The sequence below is a fragment of the Rhinatrema bivittatum genome, chromosome 6 (assembly GCF_901001135.1).
Source record: "Rhinatrema bivittatum chromosome 6, aRhiBiv1.1, whole genome shotgun sequence".
Classification (NCBI taxonomy): Eukaryota; Metazoa; Chordata; class Amphibia; order Gymnophiona; family Rhinatrematidae; genus Rhinatrema; species Rhinatrema bivittatum.
In genome coordinates, this window is record NC_042620.1 from 246,763,707 (window position 1) to 246,783,322 (window position 19,616).

General features: G+C 48.9%; 1 protein-coding gene across 3 annotated transcripts in view; it reads left to right on the forward strand.

Moving 5' to 3' along the window:
• Nucleotides 1-19,616, forward strand: part of MCM3AP (minichromosome maintenance complex component 3 associated protein) — a 248,152-nt gene that overhangs the window by 130,924 nt on the left and 97,612 nt on the right. For all 3 annotated transcript variants that reach the window (XM_029606724.1, XM_029606728.1, XM_029606727.1), the window contains exons 14-16: nucleotides 7,232-7,332; nucleotides 7,687-7,818; nucleotides 14,883-14,996. In XM_029606724.1, coding sequence (XP_029462584.1) covers nucleotides 7,232-7,332; nucleotides 7,687-7,818; nucleotides 14,883-14,996 — 347 coding nt within the window. The remainder of the gene's footprint in view (nucleotides 1-7,231; nucleotides 7,333-7,686; nucleotides 7,819-14,882; nucleotides 14,997-19,616) is intronic.

Consider the following 19,616-nt stretch of genomic DNA (forward strand, 5'->3'; position numbering starts at 1 on the left):
GATAGGCGGCTAGAAGTCCTCCTCAAGCGCATTTTTGAGGTGTCAGCGCTCTGTGTTAGAGCGGCGGTCTGCAGTAGCCTCATGCAGCGAGAGACCCTCGGGTGGGTCCAGCAAATGCTCACATCACAGGTGTTGCTGCCAGAGGAAGCAGATTAGGCAAATAGGATGGAGTCCGTGGTAGCTTACACAGCGGATGCATTATATGATCTGTTGCGGGCATCTTCATGCAACATGGTCACTGCAGTTTCGGCTAGATGGCTTCTCTGGCTCCGGAAGTGGTCCGCGGACGTTTCTTCCAAAACTCAGTTGGGCAATCTTCTTTTTAAGGGAAAATTGTTGTTTGGGGAGGAACTTGACGCCCTTATTAAGTCTCTTGGGGAGAATAAGGTGTATAAATTGCCAGAAAACAAGCCTAAGTCTTCCAGGCCCTTTGGGGCAGCGCATTACCGTTTCCGAGGACAGCGCAGATTTCGGCAGTTGCGGCCACCTGCTTTTCCCGCCCGACAACAGACTCAGAGAGCTCAGTCTTGGCCTACTTCCTTTCGTGGTCGGAGGCCATTTCGGGGGGGGAGGTTCTCAAGGGGCCATCGGAGGTAAGCAGTCCCAATGAAGGTGTTCCGACCCTCTCCCCGGTTCCAGTGGTGGGAGGTCATCTCTCCCTGTTTCTCAAGGAGTGGGTCAGGATCACGTCGAACCAATGGGTCCTCAATATCATCGCCCACGGATACGAGTTGGATTTTGCCCGCCCGTTAAGGGATCTTTTTCTGATTTCTCCCGCTGGCTCTCTGACCAAGCAAGAGGTAGTCGGGCAAACCCTGAGTCGCTTGAAATCCCTGGCGGCTATTGTTCTGGTCCCTCCATAAGAGCGCAGGGCCGGCAGGTACTCCATCTATTTCGTAGTCCCGAAGAAGGAGGGGTCCTTCCGGCCAATATTGGATCTCAAGGCAGTCAGCCGAGCACTTCGGGTTCCCCGATTTCACCTGGAGACTCTACGGTCGGTCATTGCGGCCGTCCACTCAGGAGAATATTTGGCCTCTTTGGATCTGACCGAGGCGTATCTTCACATCGGGATACGCGAGCGCCATCAGCGGTTTCTCCAGTTCATGGTCCTGGGGGAGCATTATCAGTTCCAAACTCTTCCGTTCGGCTTAGCGACAGCGCCTCGGGTCTTCACCAAGGTAATGGTAGTCGTAGCAGCGTCCCTTCGGCAGGAGGGGATCTTGGTTCACCCATACCTGGACGATTGGCTCATCCGGGCCAAATCGGAGAGCCTCTGTCGGGAAGCAGGGAGCAAGGTTCTACTCCAGCAGTCCCTTGGTTGGGTGGTCAACTTTGCCAAGAGCCAGTTGGTACCATCTCAGGTTCTCAACTTCCTGGGAGCACGCTTCGACATCTTGGTAGGCAAGGTCTTCCTCACTCAGGAGAGGAGGCTCAAGTTAGTGGTGCAGATCCGTCGGCTCATGTCCTTACCCCTGCCCATAGTATGGGATTATTTGCAGGTATTTGGTTCCATGGCGTCTACTCTGGAAGTGGTTCCCTGGGCGTGGGCGCATATGAGACCATTACAACGCGCATTGCTTTCTCGGTGGGATCCGAAATCGGAGGAGTTTCGCCTTCCTTTGCCACTGATGGAACCAACCAGGTCCAGTCTTGATTGATGGTTGATTCCGGCCCACTTGTTACAGGGGATGGACCTGGAGATACCTGCAGTGGGTAATAGCCCCGACGGATGCCAGCCTCACTGGTTGGGGAGCGGTTTGCCAGTCACAATCCACTCAGGGTGGTTGGACAAGTTATCAGGCGATGTGGTCAATCAATCGATTGGAAACCAGGGTGGTACACCTGGCGTTACGTGTTTTTCTCCCTCTGGTAGCTCAGTGTGCGGTGCGAGTCTTGTCAGACAACGCGACAACGGTAGCCTACATCAACCGCTAAGGGAAAACCAGGAGCCGGTCGGTGGCCTGGGAGGCCGAAAGGCTCATGACATGGACAGAGCGACATCTGGTCCGGTTGGCAGCCTTGCATATAGCCGGGGTGGACAATGTGCAGGCACACTTTCTCAGCCGCCAGCATCTAGATCCCGGCGAGTGGGAATTGTCCGCAGCTTTCCGGCTAATCACTTGTCGTTGGGGGGTTCCACACCTCGATCTGATGGCAACTTGGACAAATGTAAAGGCACCCCAGTTTTTCAGTCGGAGAGACCACGGGTCGGAAGGAGTGGATGCTCTCGTCCTTCCGTGGCCTCGCAGCGTACTGCTGTATGTGTTTCCACCTTGGCCACTAGTGGGCAAGATCGTGCGTCGGATAGAGAACCACGTGGAGTCTGTCATTCTTGTAGCCCCAGAGTGGCCCCGAAGGCCGTGGTTTGCGGATCTGATCTTGTTGGTGATCGACGGTCCGGTGCGTCTCACCCACCTTCCGAATCTCCTTCGACAAGGTCCAGTATTTTTCAATCGAGCGGATTGCTTTTGTCTAGCGGCCTGGCTTATGAGAGGAGGCAATTGAGGAAGAGGGGATATTCAGATTCGGTTATTTCTACCCTCTTGCAAGCACGGAAATCATCCATGAGTTGGCCTATATTCATCTTTGGAGAGTTTTCGACTCTTGGTGCCAAGGTTTGAACGTCCCCCGCGTCTAGCTTCGGTGGCACACATCCTATCCTTCCTGCAGGAGGGACTGAAGAAAGGTCTAGCTTGCAGTTCTCTCTGGGTGCAGGTCGCGGCACTGGGTTGCCTGCGGGGCAAGATTGATGGCTTTTCACTGGCAGCTCATCCAGATGTGTCCTGTTTTTTGAAGGGGGCCAAGCATTTGCGCCCGCCGGTACAACAAATTTGTCTTGCCTGGAGCTTGAATTTAGTTCTCAAGGGCTTATGTGGTCTTCCTTTTGAGCCCCTCCGGCGGGCTACATTGAAGGATTTGACACTCAAGACTGGTTTTTTTGGTAGCCATTACCCCCGCATGGCGAATTTCAGAGCTTCAAGCTTTGTCGTGTCGGGATCCGTATCTTCGTATTTCGGATTCTGGAGTTTTGCTGCGGACCGTTCCCTCCTTGCCCAAGGTGGTATCTGTTTTTCATGTCAATCAGACAATAGAGTTACCGGCCTTCCCGAATTTGGATCCGACTTCTGCGACGGATAAGGATCTGCATAAGCTGGATGTGCGCCGGGTACTCCTTCGCTATCTAGAGGTGACCAATGCTTTTCGATTATCGGATCATTTGTTTGTCTTATTGACTGGTCCTAGACGGGGACACAAGGCATCCAAAGCTACGGTTGCTAGGTGGTTGAAGGAGGCCAATTTCCTCCACTTATCTTTGCGCAGGGCGTGCCATACCAGAAGGCTTGAAAGCGTACTCTACCAGATCTCAAGCGGCCTCTTGGACAGAGAGCCAGTCGGTCTCGCCGCAGGAGATTTGTAGAGCAGCCATTTGGAAATCTTTGCATACTTTTGCGAAACATTATCGTGTGGATGTCCGGGATCCAGAGGTCGACTGTTTTGGCAGCAGTGTTCTTCGTGCGGGACTCTCCAGATCCCACCCCAATTAGGGCAGCTCTGGTACATCCCAGCGGTCTGGACTGATCCTGGTACGTACAGGGAAAGGAAAATTGGTTCTTACCTGCTAATTTTCATTCCTGTAGTACCAAGGATCAGTCCAGATGCCCGCCCTTGGGATTTTTGGAGAGTCTGATTTTTTTTTTTGTTTTCTTCCTTCTTACCTCGGCAGTGTTCTTTACAGGCAGGGGAAGGAATCTTCTTGATTGATATGTTATGCGGCTGTACGGTTTGTTTATTTTACCGCGCGTATTATTGTAGCCACTGGTTGTTATTTTTGGGGATTTGTTCTCCTTTATTGGTTATTCTGCTTTGATATCGTTTATACTGAGGGATCGCAGGTGGCACACCAGGTTAAGGGGGTGCCTTTTCAGTTTTTTTTCTCTGACTCTCTCTGCTGGAAGGGAGACACAACCCCAGCGGTCTGGACTGATTCTTGGTACTACAGGAACGAAAATTAGCAGGTAAGAACCAATTTTCCTTTCCCAGGTATGGAGAGTGGAGGATTTTTTTAAATCCCTATTAGTTTTAAATAATTGGATGTTACAGTATTTGATGTGTCTGCAGTTTTGAAATATTTTATTGGTGTTTGGTAAATTTTTTAAATTTTTGTATGCATTTTTAATTATTGGACATTATTCATCATCTGATTTAACATTATTCTTTATATTGGTATGGTTGATATTTTATATTTCTTGATTATATTTTTATGTTTAACCAGGAATGGTGGTAATTGTTTTTCCATTATTGTACTGCATACAGAGCCTGGCTTGTTGCAGTTTTCAGTTCAGTTTTTGTCTGCCTGTTTCTGTTTACACTTTATAGTCTGTTCTATTTAGCTAATGTTTACCTGTGTTCTCAATGTGTGACTGAAGTGATGTATTCTGCTAGCATGTAGTTTCTCTGTAGAGATCTGTAGCAGCCAGGCTTGTTTCGTTTTCTTAATAGGAGATGTATTGATGTTATAGGACCTGTTGTAATATTTGCACTGTTGACTTTTCATAGGTGGGGTTGATACTGGCATTTAGTGCTGTTTTGGTATGGGAAGCTTACTACATTGTAATCTTAATTCAGTGTTCTCCTGGTTATCTGACGACCTAGCCTACGCCCAGAATGCTTTACAGTAGGTCTAATACTTATGGGTTCTTGTATTTGTTTTGCAGGGTTTTCCAGTTGGGCTCCATGGCAGTGCATGAAAATATAATATATATGTTATAAGTGATATTTGTATCTCATAAGACTTACTTTGCCCTTTTTCATGTAAAATCTCCTTTTTGGTTTGGGAAGTGGTTAATAAGACATTTTAAAATAAATGCATAATTTTTAACTGCGTGTGGAGAAGGAGGTGCAGGGTTATAAGGTCCACATAGGGCACTAATACCCTTGCACCTGTCCTGAGAGAGTGGCAGTTGGTAGGGTTTCCAGGAGTGTGGTAGGTTTACCAATTCTGTAGAAATACTATCACTGACACGTTTATCTGTCATTCCTCTGGGAACCCTGATCCCTGCTTTCCTCCCTTCCCTAGCATTTCAAATCACAAAGGGGCCGATGCAATACAGTGCGCTCAGCCGAGCGCACTGTAAAACCTGCAGTCGGACGCGGGTTAAATAGGCACTAATCCACCCCCTAATGCAATAGGGAGATTAGTGCTTATTTAATGCACGTCCCACGCGGAGTGAATGAGATAGTGCTCATCACAGGTTGGCCACCACTGGGTTGGGGAGATGCCTCTTGTAGTTGCCAGAGACATTTATTGCACAGCAACCCTGTGGCCTCTGCATTACTGGAAAATGAAAATGATGCAAAAGAACCAATAGTTATGCACTGAGTAGTTAATGATAAACTCACTATAGAAGTAAACTAGTCATTAACTCTGTTTTGAAAATTGGGGGTAATTTTATAATTTTACCTGTGGGTTTTGCATTAGTTTTCAAAGAGAAAATCAGAGCATACTTTGTTATGGGAAAAAATACCTACAGCCATTTGCACTTGCTTTTTATGCAGGTACTTATTCTGAGGAGAACCACATATAGTTTGGAAAATGCAAAACTATGCACATGATTACCTAACCCTTCTCCCGAATATGCCTTCACTTAATTGGGGTATAAGTAATGATGTGCAATTACCCTGGTAAGGGGGTCGATAGATTTTAAATAGAAAATTTACGGGCCGATACAGTAAGGACGCGTAAGAAACAGTGTGGCAGTGCCGGGCGCCTGCTCGTTTGCCGCGCGCATATTTTGGTTCACATACCGCTTGATTCAGTATTCAAATTAGACTCAAATCCAAGTGGCGTCCAAAGCATGTCAATGAAGCGGTAGGCGTTCGCAATCCATTTTACTGTATAGAGCAGTATGCAGCGCCTATACAGTATCCAGGGTGCGCTGGTACCTATCATTTCAAATGTCATTACAAATGTCATTTGAAATGTCATTCCACCAGGTAAGTGGATGGTTCTTTTCTACAGACCCCTCTGCCTTGAGAGCCCGGCCGGAAGTCCAAGGTTGCGGCTTGGACGTCCGGCCAGGCGCTTAAGGCAGCGGGGCCTCCGATCATGGACGCCCAGATACAGGCGGGAAGGTCCATTAACGGACACCGCGTATGGGCGTCAGTATGGGCATCCATATAGGGCGTCAGTATGGGCATCCATATAGGGCGTCAGTATGGGCGTCCATATAGGGCGTCCATATGGGCGTCCATATAGGGCGTCCATATGGGCGTCCATATAGGGCGTCCATATGGGCGTCCATATAGGGCGTCCATATGGGCGTCCATGTCTCCGCTGGACCCCGGAGCCTCAGGACACCTAGCGGACGCCCATCTCTCCGGTGTCCGTAGAGGCGTCCATGTCCAGAGCCTCAGACACGCCCAGAGATGGATGGTACAGTTGAACCAAAACAGAACACATACCTCCTCCGGTCTTGCTGCTGGGTTCTCCGTTCTTGCTGCTTGGTTCTCCGGTCGGATGGGTTCTCCTTGCTGCTGGGCTCCCCTGTTCGCCTCTCCAATCTGCCAAGCATTTCGAGCATTTCTCATTCTGCTTCTCAACCGAATGAAAAATAACGCCAGAGCCAGTATATACATGTTGTCCATGGCGCTGTCCGGTACGAAGCTGACTGACCACCACACTAACGCCAGGGACAGGGTAGGCGGTAAATATTCAGGTTAAAGACGTGGTAAATAAGGTGGCTAACAGGGCGATAATTTGGGCGCACGTTACTGTATCGGAGGGAATACCTAATCCGATCATTAACATGTCATATGCGTGCGGCGGGTGGAAAGGGATATGCGTCCTTTTCGGCAAGCGGTAAGGACGTGTAAAAGCCAATACTGAATCGCGGGTACGCCTTACGCGTCCAAAACGTGCGTCCAAAGCGGGTTAAAAACCGGGTAACCACGGTCGCGCTTTACTGTATTGGCCCGTTGGACAGGTAAATGGCTTTTGAAAATTGCCTTCCCCAAATGTAGTTGTGGCCTGCAGGGAGAAGACTGGTACTTAGGATGCTTTCTATGAATAGATTTCATCCCAGGACTGGGTGCAATAAAACAGGAACAGGGCATACCCCAAGTTTAGAGATATGGTGTCTGCAGCAACAATGATGTTGCTTGTAGTATTAGTCTTTTTTTCCCTTACAACAACTCTCCTCTCTTCCTTATTCTAATACTATTATTATTGTAGGATATCGATGCATTGGTGGAAGAGATCATGCAGGAGACACTGAAGGAGCAATATGGAGAGATCAGCAGAACTGGAGCAGCTTACATCTTAGCTGCTAAAAGGTACAACTGGATGTGAGCAAGGCTTTGCTTCTTAGTGCTTGCCAGAGATGTGATCTCATTATAAGTGCATCAATCACATATGACTTAGTTCCTGAATGAGAACAAGGCCCAGAGGCTGGGATCTCACTTAAAATGAGGCCATGGCTCTAATGCTGTTATTTCCTGCAAAATGAAAACAGAATTATGATGCTAGGATTTTGACTGGATTGAGGAAATGGCCGCAATGTTTAGAATCCTCTGGAAGGAGGACAGGGCCTTGATTATAGAATTTTCATCAAATCACAGCAACATGTGGATATGTTTCATAAATCAAGGAGATCTCTTGGGAGAAGCTAACATTTCTGATTTTTGTAGTGTTTCGATCACTTTATCGGAAGAACTTCTAGCCTCAATTATAGAAGAAATTCTGGGTCATTTGGTCACGGAACAGGCAGTTGAGGAAAGGAGAAGGCTAGAAGAGGAGAGGTGCAAGATTGAAGAAGCCAGGTAATAATTCCCAGGCATCGCATATCATGTTCTTCAAAATAAACTGAAAATAAGTATGATAAACAAAATAGTGAATGCTACATATATTTCTCCTAGGACAAGCAGCATAGTAGTCCTCACACTGGAATGACATCAGATGAAGCCCCGATGCGAAAAACTTATATCAAAGTTTCTAGAACGTTTACTAGGCACACTGAGCATTCCTAGCATGCCCTATATCATGGTCCACAAGGGGTCCCTCCACAGCCTCTTCTTTTCCGCAGAGCTGTAAGCCTCATGGTGTAACTGAGCTCACTTTGTTTTAGTCTTGTGGAAATTTTTTTTTCCCTGTACGTACCTGGATCAGTCCAGACAGTGGGTTATGTCCCCAATCCAGCAGATGGAGTCAGCACAAGCTTTGAGGGGGCGTATCCATATATACTACTACCCCCTCTGCAGGAGTTCAGTATCTTCTGACTCCAGCAGATGCGAGTAGGGGAATCAGGCTTCCCCTCCTTTTCCTTCACTTTCTTGCTTGATTATGGCTTGTTGTTGTCTTTTTCTGTGGATCAAGTTTGTATCAAGTTTGTATTAAGTTTAAAAAAAAAAAAAAAAGGCAGAGTTCTTTCAACTTCTGGGGAGTGGCTTATCTTCCTTGTCTCTTCTCTGCGGCCTTGCTGTTTATTTCTCGTTGCAGCCAGGGGTAAGTTTGTTTTTCCTTTGTAGTTTTTTCCTTTACAGCTCAGCCCCCGGTGCCCGCGAAAGCCGGTGGAGCCGGCCTCTTCGCTCTTTACTCCCTCACCCGCGGCCATTTTACAGCTCCTCATGGGCTGCTGAGTCATTTAGGGAAAGATGTCTGGGGCGGGTCGTGTGGCCAGGAAGGCCCCCCCGCGGCACCCTCCTCTATTTTCAGACAGCGGGCAGTGCGGGCCGACCGGGCCCCCCCGCAGCGGCGCCTTTGTGCGCGTGGCCCCCCCCGTGGCTTTTTCTTTTCTCCTGCAGCGATCCCGATGCCGCGGCCGTCCCGCTGTGCGGCCTGCGGAGACCCGGGGTCCCGGATTTCCCGGGAGGGCATCTGTGCACGATGCCTTCCCGGGGGGGAAGGTACCTCACAGTCCCTGACTGATTTCTCTTTTTTGCCCGGGCGGTGCGGGCCGGCCACTCCGCCATTTTTGGCGGGAACGGCGGCCATTTTACATTCTGAGCGCCCTGAGGCGCAGGCCACGAGGGGGAACGGATCCCTGGAGGCCACGAGGGAGAACGGATCCCTGGAGGACTCTACCAGCGGGGGTGTTCCCCCGATTTTGGTGCAGGAACCAAGCACCCAGAGCCAGGGAGCAGGAACCACGCCGCCCCCGAAGCGCACCCGAGCAGGCCGGGGTTCTCTCCGGAGTTTATCCTGCTCATGCATACCGCTTATCTGCAGGGGCTGGAAGCACCTGTGGGACCCCCCCCCCCCTCCTAAGATCCCTCGGATGTCGCCCTCGACGCCGGCCCCCCCGACCCTCCGGGAGTGGGGACCTCCCGCCTTCCTACCCGGGTCCGATCCACGCCCGCGACAGTGGGGGCGGTGCCAGACCCAGCGGGACATGGACTTGACCTCCCGGACGGGGGACAAGGGGACGGCACACAGGAGGGGGATGATCCGCGTACCCTACGCCTCTTCCAGAGGGAAGAGCTGGACGACCTCATCCCGCAGATCATCCAAGAATTAGATTTGGATCCGCCACCAGACCCCGCCTGCCCCAGTAGCTCCCCGCTGTCATCACTTCTTCAAGGAAGGGAGATCCTGTCCTGGTGGCACTCCGGCTGAGGGCTCGGGCTTTTCCCATTCATGACTCGTTTTTACAACTTCTCACCAGGGAATGGGACACCCCGGAGGCCTCCCTGAAGAGCAGCCGGGCTATGGAAAAGCTGTACCCGCTCCCCGAAGATTTTCTGGACCTCATCAAGGTCCCAAAGGTGGACTCCGCAGTGTCGGCGGTCACGAAGAGGACGACTATCCCAGTGACGGGAGGTGCGGCGTTGCGGGACACACAGGATCGTAAGTTGGAAGTTTTCCTTAAGCGGGTTTTCGAGGTCTCCGCTCTGGGTATGCGGGCGGTGATGTGCAGTTCGCTTGCCCAGCGGGCTAGTCTCCTTTGGGTGCAACAACTCCTCACGTCTCAGAACCTGCCGTCCGATGAGGCTGCCCAGGCAGATCGGCTAGAAGCCGCAGTGGCGTATGGGGCGGATGCCTCGTACGACCTTTTTCGGGTCCTCACAAGATCCATGGTTTCGGTAGTGGCAGCACGACGACTACTGTGGCTACGCAATTGGGCGTCTGATACGTCCTCTAAGTCCAGTCTGGGCTCTCTTCCCTTCAGGGGCAAGTTCCTCTTCGGGGAGGATTTGGACCAGATCATCAAGTCCCTGGGGGAGAACGCTGTTCATCGGCTGCCGGAGGATAGGTTTCGACCATCCAGAGCGTTTTCTTCTTCTCGGACCAGAGCCAGAGCGCAACGGCGCTACAGGGGCTACAGACAGACGGGCTCCCGGCCATCCGCCCCCAGGTCTCAGCCCTGGTTGCGCGCCTTCCGCGGGCATCGGCCCGCACGCACTACTCCCGGAACCCCTATACCAAGTCTTCACAATGATGCCAGTCTCGCCCACTCCCCTGTCCCCAGGATTGGGGACCGACTAACGTATTTCTAAGCGGAGTGGGCACGGATCACCTCGGACCAGTGGGTCCTGGATACCATAAAACACGGCTACGCATTGGAATTTGTCCGCCCCCCGCAGGGAAGGTTCATCTTTTCCCCCTGTGGCTCGGACCTCAAGAGAGGAGCGGTGCAGCTGACTCTGGACAGACTCCGGGAGATAGGCGCTACTGCGCCCGTGCCCTTTGGAGAGGTGGGCTCGGGCCACTATTCCATCTATTTCGTCGTACCAAAGAAGGACGGTTCCTTCCGGCCTATCCTAGTCCTCAAGGAAGTCAACAAATCCCTTCGAGTCGTTCGGTTCCGCATGGAAACGCTCCGGTCAGTGATTGCGGCGGTGCATCGGGGGGAGTTCCTCGCCTCCCTGGACTTAACGGAGGCCTACCTGCACATTCCCATCCGCCCGGACCACCACAGTTTCCTTCGTTTCAAAATTCTGGACCAGCATTTTCAGTTCACGGCTCTCGCGTTTGGATTGGCGCCGGCGCTGCACACCTTCACCAAGATCATGGTAGTTGTGGCGGCAGCTCTCCGGAAGGAGGGCATCCTGGTTCATCCTTATCTGGACGATTGGCTCCTCCGGGCGAAGTCATTCGATCATGGACGCTCAGCGGTGACTCGAGTAGTACGGTTTCTACATTCCCTGGGATGGGTAGTGAACTTCTCCAAGAGCTCCCTCATGCCCTCGCAACGCTTGGGTTTTTTTTTTGGGGGCAACTTTCGACACCCTACTGGGCAAAGTTTTTCTGCGCCAGGACAAAGCTCAATCCTTGCGGGATCACACACGACGGTTCTCTGCGTTACCAGAGCCCACCTCCTGGGACTACCTGCAACTCCTGGGAGTGATGGGGTCCACCATCGACCTTGTACCTTGGGCTTTCGCGCACCTCAGGATCTTACAGTGGGCGCTCTTCTCCCGTTGGAAACCAGTATTGCAGGACTATCAGATGATTCTCCCGCTCCCACAGAATGCCAGGGACAGTCTGGGCTGGTGGTTGGATCCGCCGAACCTGGCCCGTGGCATGTCCCTCGATCTGCCAAATTGGGTGGTGGTGACCACCTATGCCAGTCTAGCAGGCTGGGGTGCAGTCTGCGATCGAAGCGCCACGCAGGGGACGTGGTCCACGGTGGAGGCGAAGTGGTCAATCAACCGTCTGGAAACCAGAGCGGTCCGGCTAGCTCTGCGACATTTCCTCCCGCTTCTTCGGAACCGAGAAGTCAGAATCCTATCGGACAACGCTACCACCCTGGTCTACATCAACCGACAAGGAGGCACGTGCAGCCCGCAGGTCGCGCTCGAGGCGGCGCTGCTGATGCAATGGGCGGAGCGTCATCTCGTCCGGCTAGCGGCCTCGCACGTCGCCGGTGTGGACAACGTCCAGGCGGACTTCCTCAGTCGTCAACTGCTGGACCCGGAGAGTGGTCTCTCTCCGACAAAGCAATGCAACTTCTCGTCCATCGGTGGGGGGCCCCCCACTTGGATCTGATGGCGTCCGCTCTCAACGCCAAGGCTCCACACTTCTTCAGTCGCCGGAGAGAGCGCGGAGGGAGTGGATGCCCTGGTCCTCCCGTGGCCGCCATATCTTTCTTTTCCACCATGGCCCCTGGTGGGCAGGATGCTCCGCAGAATAGAAAGCCATCAGGGGACCGTGGTTTTCGTCACCCCAGAATGGCCCAGGCGACCCTGGTTTGCGGACCTGCTACAGCTGGTGATCGACAGGCCAATCAGGCTGGGGCACCTCCCCCAGCTCCTACATCAGGGGCCCGGTATTTTTCGAGCAGGCAGAATTCTTCTGTCTTGCAGCCTGGCTTTTGAGAGGCGCCGCCTCCGGCGTCGGGGCTACCTGGAGGCGGTAGGATCCACGCTATTGCGGGCACGAAAGACATCGGCCTATGTTCGAGTCTGGAAGGTGTTCGAGCTGTGGTGTACCACCCAGGCCACGAGACCCGCTAAGGCTTCTGTACCTCAGATCCTTCAGTTTCTACAGGCGGGGGTGGAAAAAGGGCTCACCTATAATTCACTACGGGTTCAGGTGGCCGCCCTTGGTTCGCTGTTGAGCGATGGGGGCTCTCTTCTACAGCATCCTGACATTGCTCGTTTTCTCAAGGGTGTCAAGCATATGCGTCCTCCGTTATGGGACCCTTGTCCCTCCTGGAGTCTTAACCTTGTGCTTTGCTCCCTGTCGGGACCACCGTTCGAGCCGCTGCGCAGCGCAACGATAAAAGATCTCACTCTCAAGACTGTATTTCTTGTGACCATCTGTTCCGCTCGACGCATCTCGGAGATGCAGGCTCTGTTGTGTAGAGAGCCCTATCTCCGTTTCTCCGATTCTGGAGTTTCGCTTCGCACCGTTCCCTCCTTCCTTCCGAAGGTGGTTTTCTGCATTCCATGTGAACCAGACGGTGGAGTTGCTGTCCTTCTTTTCCTCAGAGCCGAAGTCTCTCCGTCTCTTGAATGTCAAGCGCACTCTGCGCCTCTATCTGGAGGCTACAAATGAGTTCCGAACCTCTGACCATCTCTTTGTACTCTGGGCCGGTCCTAAGAAGGGGTCTCAGGCCTCGAAGACTACCATTGCCAGATGGCTGAAGGCCGGCATTGCTGCTTCTTACATTGGGGCGGGTCGGACTCCGCCACCCGGAATCGTAGCGCATTCTACACGTTCTCAGGCGGCTTCCTGGGCGGAGGTTCGCTCGGTATCCTCGCAGGAAATTTGTAGGGCAGCCACCTGGAAATCGTTACACACGTTCTCGAGGCACTATCGTCTGCACCTCGCCTCTTCGGTCTCTGGACACTTTGGCGAGCAGGTTCTCCGAGCAGGCCTCGCAGGACCCCACCCGATTTAGGGAAGCTTGGGTACATCCCACTGTCTGGACTGATCCAGGTACGTACAGGGAAAAGAAAATTATTATTTACCTGCTAATTTTCGTTCCTGTAGTACCATGGATCAGTCCAGACGCCCACCGCGTTTGGGTTCTTGATCCTGCTCAGCTCTGCGCTACTTCTTGCTCGCAGTGTTCTGTGTCTTCACAGTTGTTTCTTTTCGCTGTTTTTCACAGCTACCTACAAGTTGGTAGGATGTTTGCAGTTACTTGTTGCGGTTACAGTTGTTTTCATTATCTGTTTCCACAAACTTGATCCTTCGGGGGTTTCTACTCGGGCTTTGATATACTCGATACTGAACTCCTGCAGAGGGGGTAGTAGTATATATGGATACGCCCCCTCAAAGCTTGTGCTGACTCCATCTGCTGGATTGGGGACATAACCCACTGTCTGGACTGATCCATGGTACTACAGGAACGAAAATTAGCAGGTAAATAATAATTTTCTTTTGCTCTTCCTGTTTTCGTTATTTTTTTTCCTCAGAGGACTTACAATCTAAGGATCCTATTTACTAAGCATTTTTTCCATAGACACAGAATGGGAGAAAAACTTTAGTAAATATGCCCCTAAGTTTGTACCTGAGGCAATGGAGGGTGACGTGAGTAGCAGGATTTGAATCCTGGCTTCCCTGGCTCACAGACTGCTTTTCTAACCATTAGACCAGAGGTGCTCAAACCGGTCCTATGGGTCCCCCAGCCATTTGGGTTTTCAGGATATTCCTAATGAATATGCATGAGAAATATTTGCATACACAGGAAGCAGCGCATGCAGATTAATTTGTGCATTTTCATTAGGGGTATCTTGAAAACCCGATTGGCTTGGGGGGGCCGTAGGACTGGTTTGAGCACCCCTGCCCTAGACAACTCCACTATTGTTGAAGAAAACAATGATTTTTTATTTCTCCAAGTATTTACTCAAGCCTGAGATGCTTTGGAAGCTGAGGAGTAAAAATAACATCTTGGATAACTGCTGTGACTGTGCCTTCTATTCAGTATTTACTCTTAAGGATATCATGCAGTCTTCAGTATAGGTCTTGAAATCTCTTGAGGTAAGAATGATGATACTGGTTTTTGCAAGCATAAATAGGAGATTAAACTCTTCATCTATACAGGTTGGGAGAACTAACAGAAAAAGAATTATCAGAGATAAGCCAAAATTGCCACTCTTCCTTATTTATACAGGTATCAAAATGCACTAATATGGTGAATTAATAGTTCTTTCCTAGAAGACCAAAACATTTTGTCTCATTAATGTACTCAGCACTGCATGATCAGTTTAATGTCTGTGCTAAATACTTAGAGGCAACATAAGTGCTGACATTTATCTGAAGAATAATATACAATAGTTTGATTACTAATCTGTTTGCTTGGATATTTATCATTTTTTAAAAATATGAACATGTTAAGAAAGACATTGTGTAGCATTGATCATGTTTTATATCATTGTGCAGAATCACATAAAACTACAGACCATGATCTTTTCTTCTCTTTACATCTTGCCCTTAGACTGAGGAAAGAGAGAGAGTTGCTAATTACACAGCTCAGTGAGGTACTCTGCAGCGAACTGACAGAGGAAGTGCTGGGAGAAAATGTGAAAGCAACATCAGTAAAGGAATTGAAGTATGTTCATGTTAAATCTTTGTATCTGTTGATAGTGGAGAGAGCTTCTGCTCAGTGCTATAGTCAGTAATAGAAGTAAACTGATTAACTTGGGCTTCCTGTGTGCAAAGCAGAAGATAAGGGTTCCAGTTCCAGCCTGATCTCTTGCTCTAGAGCAGTGGTTCTCAACCTTTTTTCTGTCTGGACACACCTGACAGATGGTTCTCACATGCATGACACACTGACCCATAATCATCATGGGGCTAGATGTAAAAGTACAGTTTGCATCCACAGGAACCCTCCTGACCCACAATAATGGATGTAAAGCAGAATTATGACATTCCCCATACAACTCACCCTTCAAAAAAGATATTCTGATTCTGGTGTCATCTCAGTAACAGCAACTCAAACTCCTTCTACTTCCAGGCTCAATAGCCTTACTTATGAAAAGACAGCAGTTTACCACCAAAGCATGTCCCCTTGAGAACACACAACAAATAAGACTGATACAAATGCTTACATACTAGTAAAATATCTCATCTCGGTAACAGACACAGAACTGACCTAACATACTCCCAGGATCTGTAGTAATGCACATAAACTAATCCGCACACAGTTACACCTGTATTATGGAATATACTCTAAACAGGAGCAACCCTATCTATGAAAAGGCAACACTACACATATTAAATCAGGCCCTAAAAACCTCTTATTAGGAAAACAGAACTAGCAAGCAGCTATAGATCCCCACACAGAAATAATTGTAAAACTATACTAATAAGCAGAATACATTTTTCAAAACAGCTATGAACAGAATAACATCCAACAATTAAAAACTCATAAAAACTATTAAAAATTATTCAAACACCAATAAAATATTTCAAAAAAGCAGACACATCACATAATATTAAATAATTAAAATGGCAGTCAATCAAGAAAAATAAACTTAAAAAGCCACCTTTACTTACCCCCTCCAGCAGCTCTCCTACTCCTCTTCCATGCAGGCTGTAGCACACACCAGAAGCAGCAGTAGTGGCTAAGCTCTATACTCATGGTCCTCCTCTTCCTTAGGGCCCATGTCTCTCACACACACCATACCAGTCATGCTCCCATGACCAGTTTCTGTCTCTCACACACACCAATCATCTCCCAAACAGTCTTTGACACACACACACCAGTCACCTTCCTGAACAGTTTCTCTCATGTCATACACACACACAGGCTTCCCACTCCCGTGTTCTACTTCCATATACGGGCTTCTCACTCTCATAATCACTTTCTCTGTCTCACACACACACACACTCTCACCAGTCTCTCACTCCCATGCTTGTTCTCTCCACATGCACAGGCTTCTCATTCTCATAATCACTTTCTTTCTCTCTCTCTATCTCACACACACACACAGATATACAGGCTTCTCACTCCCATGCTGTCTCTCACACACACACAGGTTTCTCACTCCCATGCTCACTCTCGTCACATGCACAAGCTTCTCATTCCCATAATCACTTTCTCTCTGTCACACACCCCCAGTCTCTCTCTCATTGCCATGCTTGCTCTCCACGTGCAAAGGCTTCTCATTCCCTGAATCACATTCTTTCTCTCACATTCACACATACCAGTCTCTTTCTCTCAAACACACAGTCACCTTACCAACCAGTCTCTCTCTCATGCATGCTCACACACACACACAGGCTTCCCACTCCCATGCTCTATCTCACATAATCAGGCTTCTCACTGCCATGCTTTCTTTCACACACACCCCCACAACACCAGGCTTCTTACTCCCATGCTTTCTCACATACCCAGATTTCTCACTTCCATGCTTTTTCTCTCTCACACACACATATCAGTCACCTCCCTTACCAATGTCTCAAATTCTCACGTACACATCAGTCATCTCCTTGAGCAGTCACTTTCATTGTCTCTTACATATACACGCACATCAGCTCTCTGACCAATTTCTCTCAATCACACACATGCTCTCAATCAAATACATTCTCTCACTTACACACAGGCTCTCAATCACACATACATTTTCTCACCTACACACAGGCTGGCTGGCTGCTTCTCTCTCTTTCTCCTACTCACTTCCTCTTCCTCCCCCCCCCCCCCCGAGCACAAATGGTAGCTGCAGCAGCCTCCTCCTCCAGCCCCCGCAGGCCAAGAAAGAAGAATCCCATCGGCCGCGGGAGACTCATGCTGCTGTCTCCTTTCCCGATTACCGGCTGCTTTGATTGCTCGGGGGCTGATGCTGCTGCCGCCGCTACTACTTTTACACGCGGCACTGCTCTTTCTCCTTCCCGCGCACCGCACTGTGTATCACTTCCTGTTCCGGGTCACTGGGGGGCGGGGGGGGGCAGGCATGGGAAGAAGGAAAGGCCAGCCGCAGGTGCCACAGCTTCTTCTAGCACCGCTGCCGTTCCCACTGGGCTTGAACGTGCTGATAGCCCGGCGGCAACGACAGCAGGGAAGGAAGAGCAGCGGGAGAGACCGGGAGCACGCAACACACTGGTTTGTCGCGACACACCAGTTGAGAAGCGCTGCTCTAGAAGCTCTGTAATGCTAAACAAATCAGAAAAGGGAGGTATCCAATAAAAATTTAAAATAACCAATCTCAAGTGATTGAAAATAGTTATATAATTTTAGGGGCACTGAATACAGTTTTCTTACCACAGTGAATTTGCGGCCACTATAATTAGTCATGGGATCTAGGCAATTGCCAGCCTTCGGGACAAGGTGGAAGAACCAATTGTGCTCTTCTATCTGCTTGGTGCAGGAGGCAAGGGCATGTTGGACCTTGCAACTGGAGCATATGTTGTGGAATCTGTATTTTATGTCCAAAATACAATAGCCTGAGTTGTAGGACCTGCAAACACACTTCCCTGGTATGTGTTGCAGTCTTTAGCAAAGGATTTCCCTAACTTGGAGGACTATGGGAAGACATTTTATCTCATTGGTGTTATTTGCTTGTACTACAAAGCAATATCTGTGTTTCTAAGAATATATCACTGGTTGTCTTCTTTTGGAATTTCATATCCTAATTCATCCTTGCCAAGCCCCCATATTGCCTATGAGCCCTAGTTGCTATTTCAACATACTTGATGAGGTACATATTCTGACTCAGGTGTCGTTGGCCAAAATATAATGTGCTGTTCTTTTGAAATTCTTGTGCATAATTGGTTTCTTTAACTTCTCTTCATTCTCTTTTCCCTTTTCTTTTGATGCTACAGATGCATCATCTTGCCCAGTATCCTACAAGGTGAACTATCTATATACTCCCTTCACCAGATTTTGAAAATTATTTTTCAGGGGCAAAAGTCTCCAAGGAGTTGAACAAGTAGATGGGGGTCATCCAACCTTTCCCCCCCCCCCCTTTTTTTTGACTCTCCCTACAATTCCCCTCCTGACTCGAGATACTTCTTGGGGTAGCAGCAATGAGCACCATTTTTCCACCCTTAGCCTACATCCCCCTTGTTTTCGTTCCTTTTAAATCTTTCTCTGCCTGGGTTTTTTTCTGTCAGTGCTTTAAAGGCAGATAGTATGAGCTTGATAAATGATCCCTCGCTTCTGGGCTAGTCTCAGCAGAATTAGAAGATAAACTGGCTGCTACATATTGTGGACCTACTCCTGTATTTGGGGTAGACCTATTTACTGAGATGCAGTGGTTGTGTTCTCTGGTCTCTTCTTCTTTGCTACTGGTGGAGCTCTGCCATAAGTTCCTTTGTGTCGTCCTCTGAATCACTTTTTGCTGTGCAGAACTACATCGCTGCAACTCAGACTTTATTTGCTCATTATTCTTTAGAGATTCTGAACTTAGTTCTTATCCTAACTCCTCCCCCTCAGTTGTTCTGATTTTAGTACATACAAGACATGGTACATCATCAGAATATTGACTCACACTGGGCGAAGGACATGTGGTTGAAGTAGATCTGCAGGATTTGGTGGTTTCTTCATTAGTTCCATATTTCCAATGTGGCATGTTGCCCACAAATGTATATCCACAACTCCAAAAAACAGTGGTTCAACTGGTAAATATCAGTTTCTTACAATGCCAAAGCCAACTTGAAATTTCATATGTAGGCCCCTTACTCTAAGGGTCTGTGATAGACTACAGACTCTAATTTGGTATAGGGTCATCTTTACTTTTTATTACAACAACCTTCCTCTAAATTTTTAATTTTTTTTGTCCATTTTTTTAAAAACCTTTTTTCACAACGTGCTGCTAGAGGACCAGATTTTTAACACCAACTTTGAGCCAAATTCTTAACACCAACTTTTGGCTCACAGTTTGTTTTTCATGTCATCCATTGTTTTTCATGTCATCCATTGTATTTCATGTCATCCATTGTTTTCTCTAGGATATATTTTCATATGTTATCCATATAGTATTATATAATCTCTTTGATATTCAGAAGCTATAATCACTTGCACTTTACTACAGCTGCTTATCTTCCTCATTTTTGCCACCATCAATTCTTGTTAGTTTGATAGTTACTTTGCATTTTGACATATAGCAGGTAATTTTACAACTGGGCTTTTTGGGGCAAAGTCTTGGTGTATCTTTTATGTACAGAGTTCACTCTCCCGCGGACTTTACTGAATTGGCCCGTTAGTGAGTAATCTAACCTTTATCAGTCT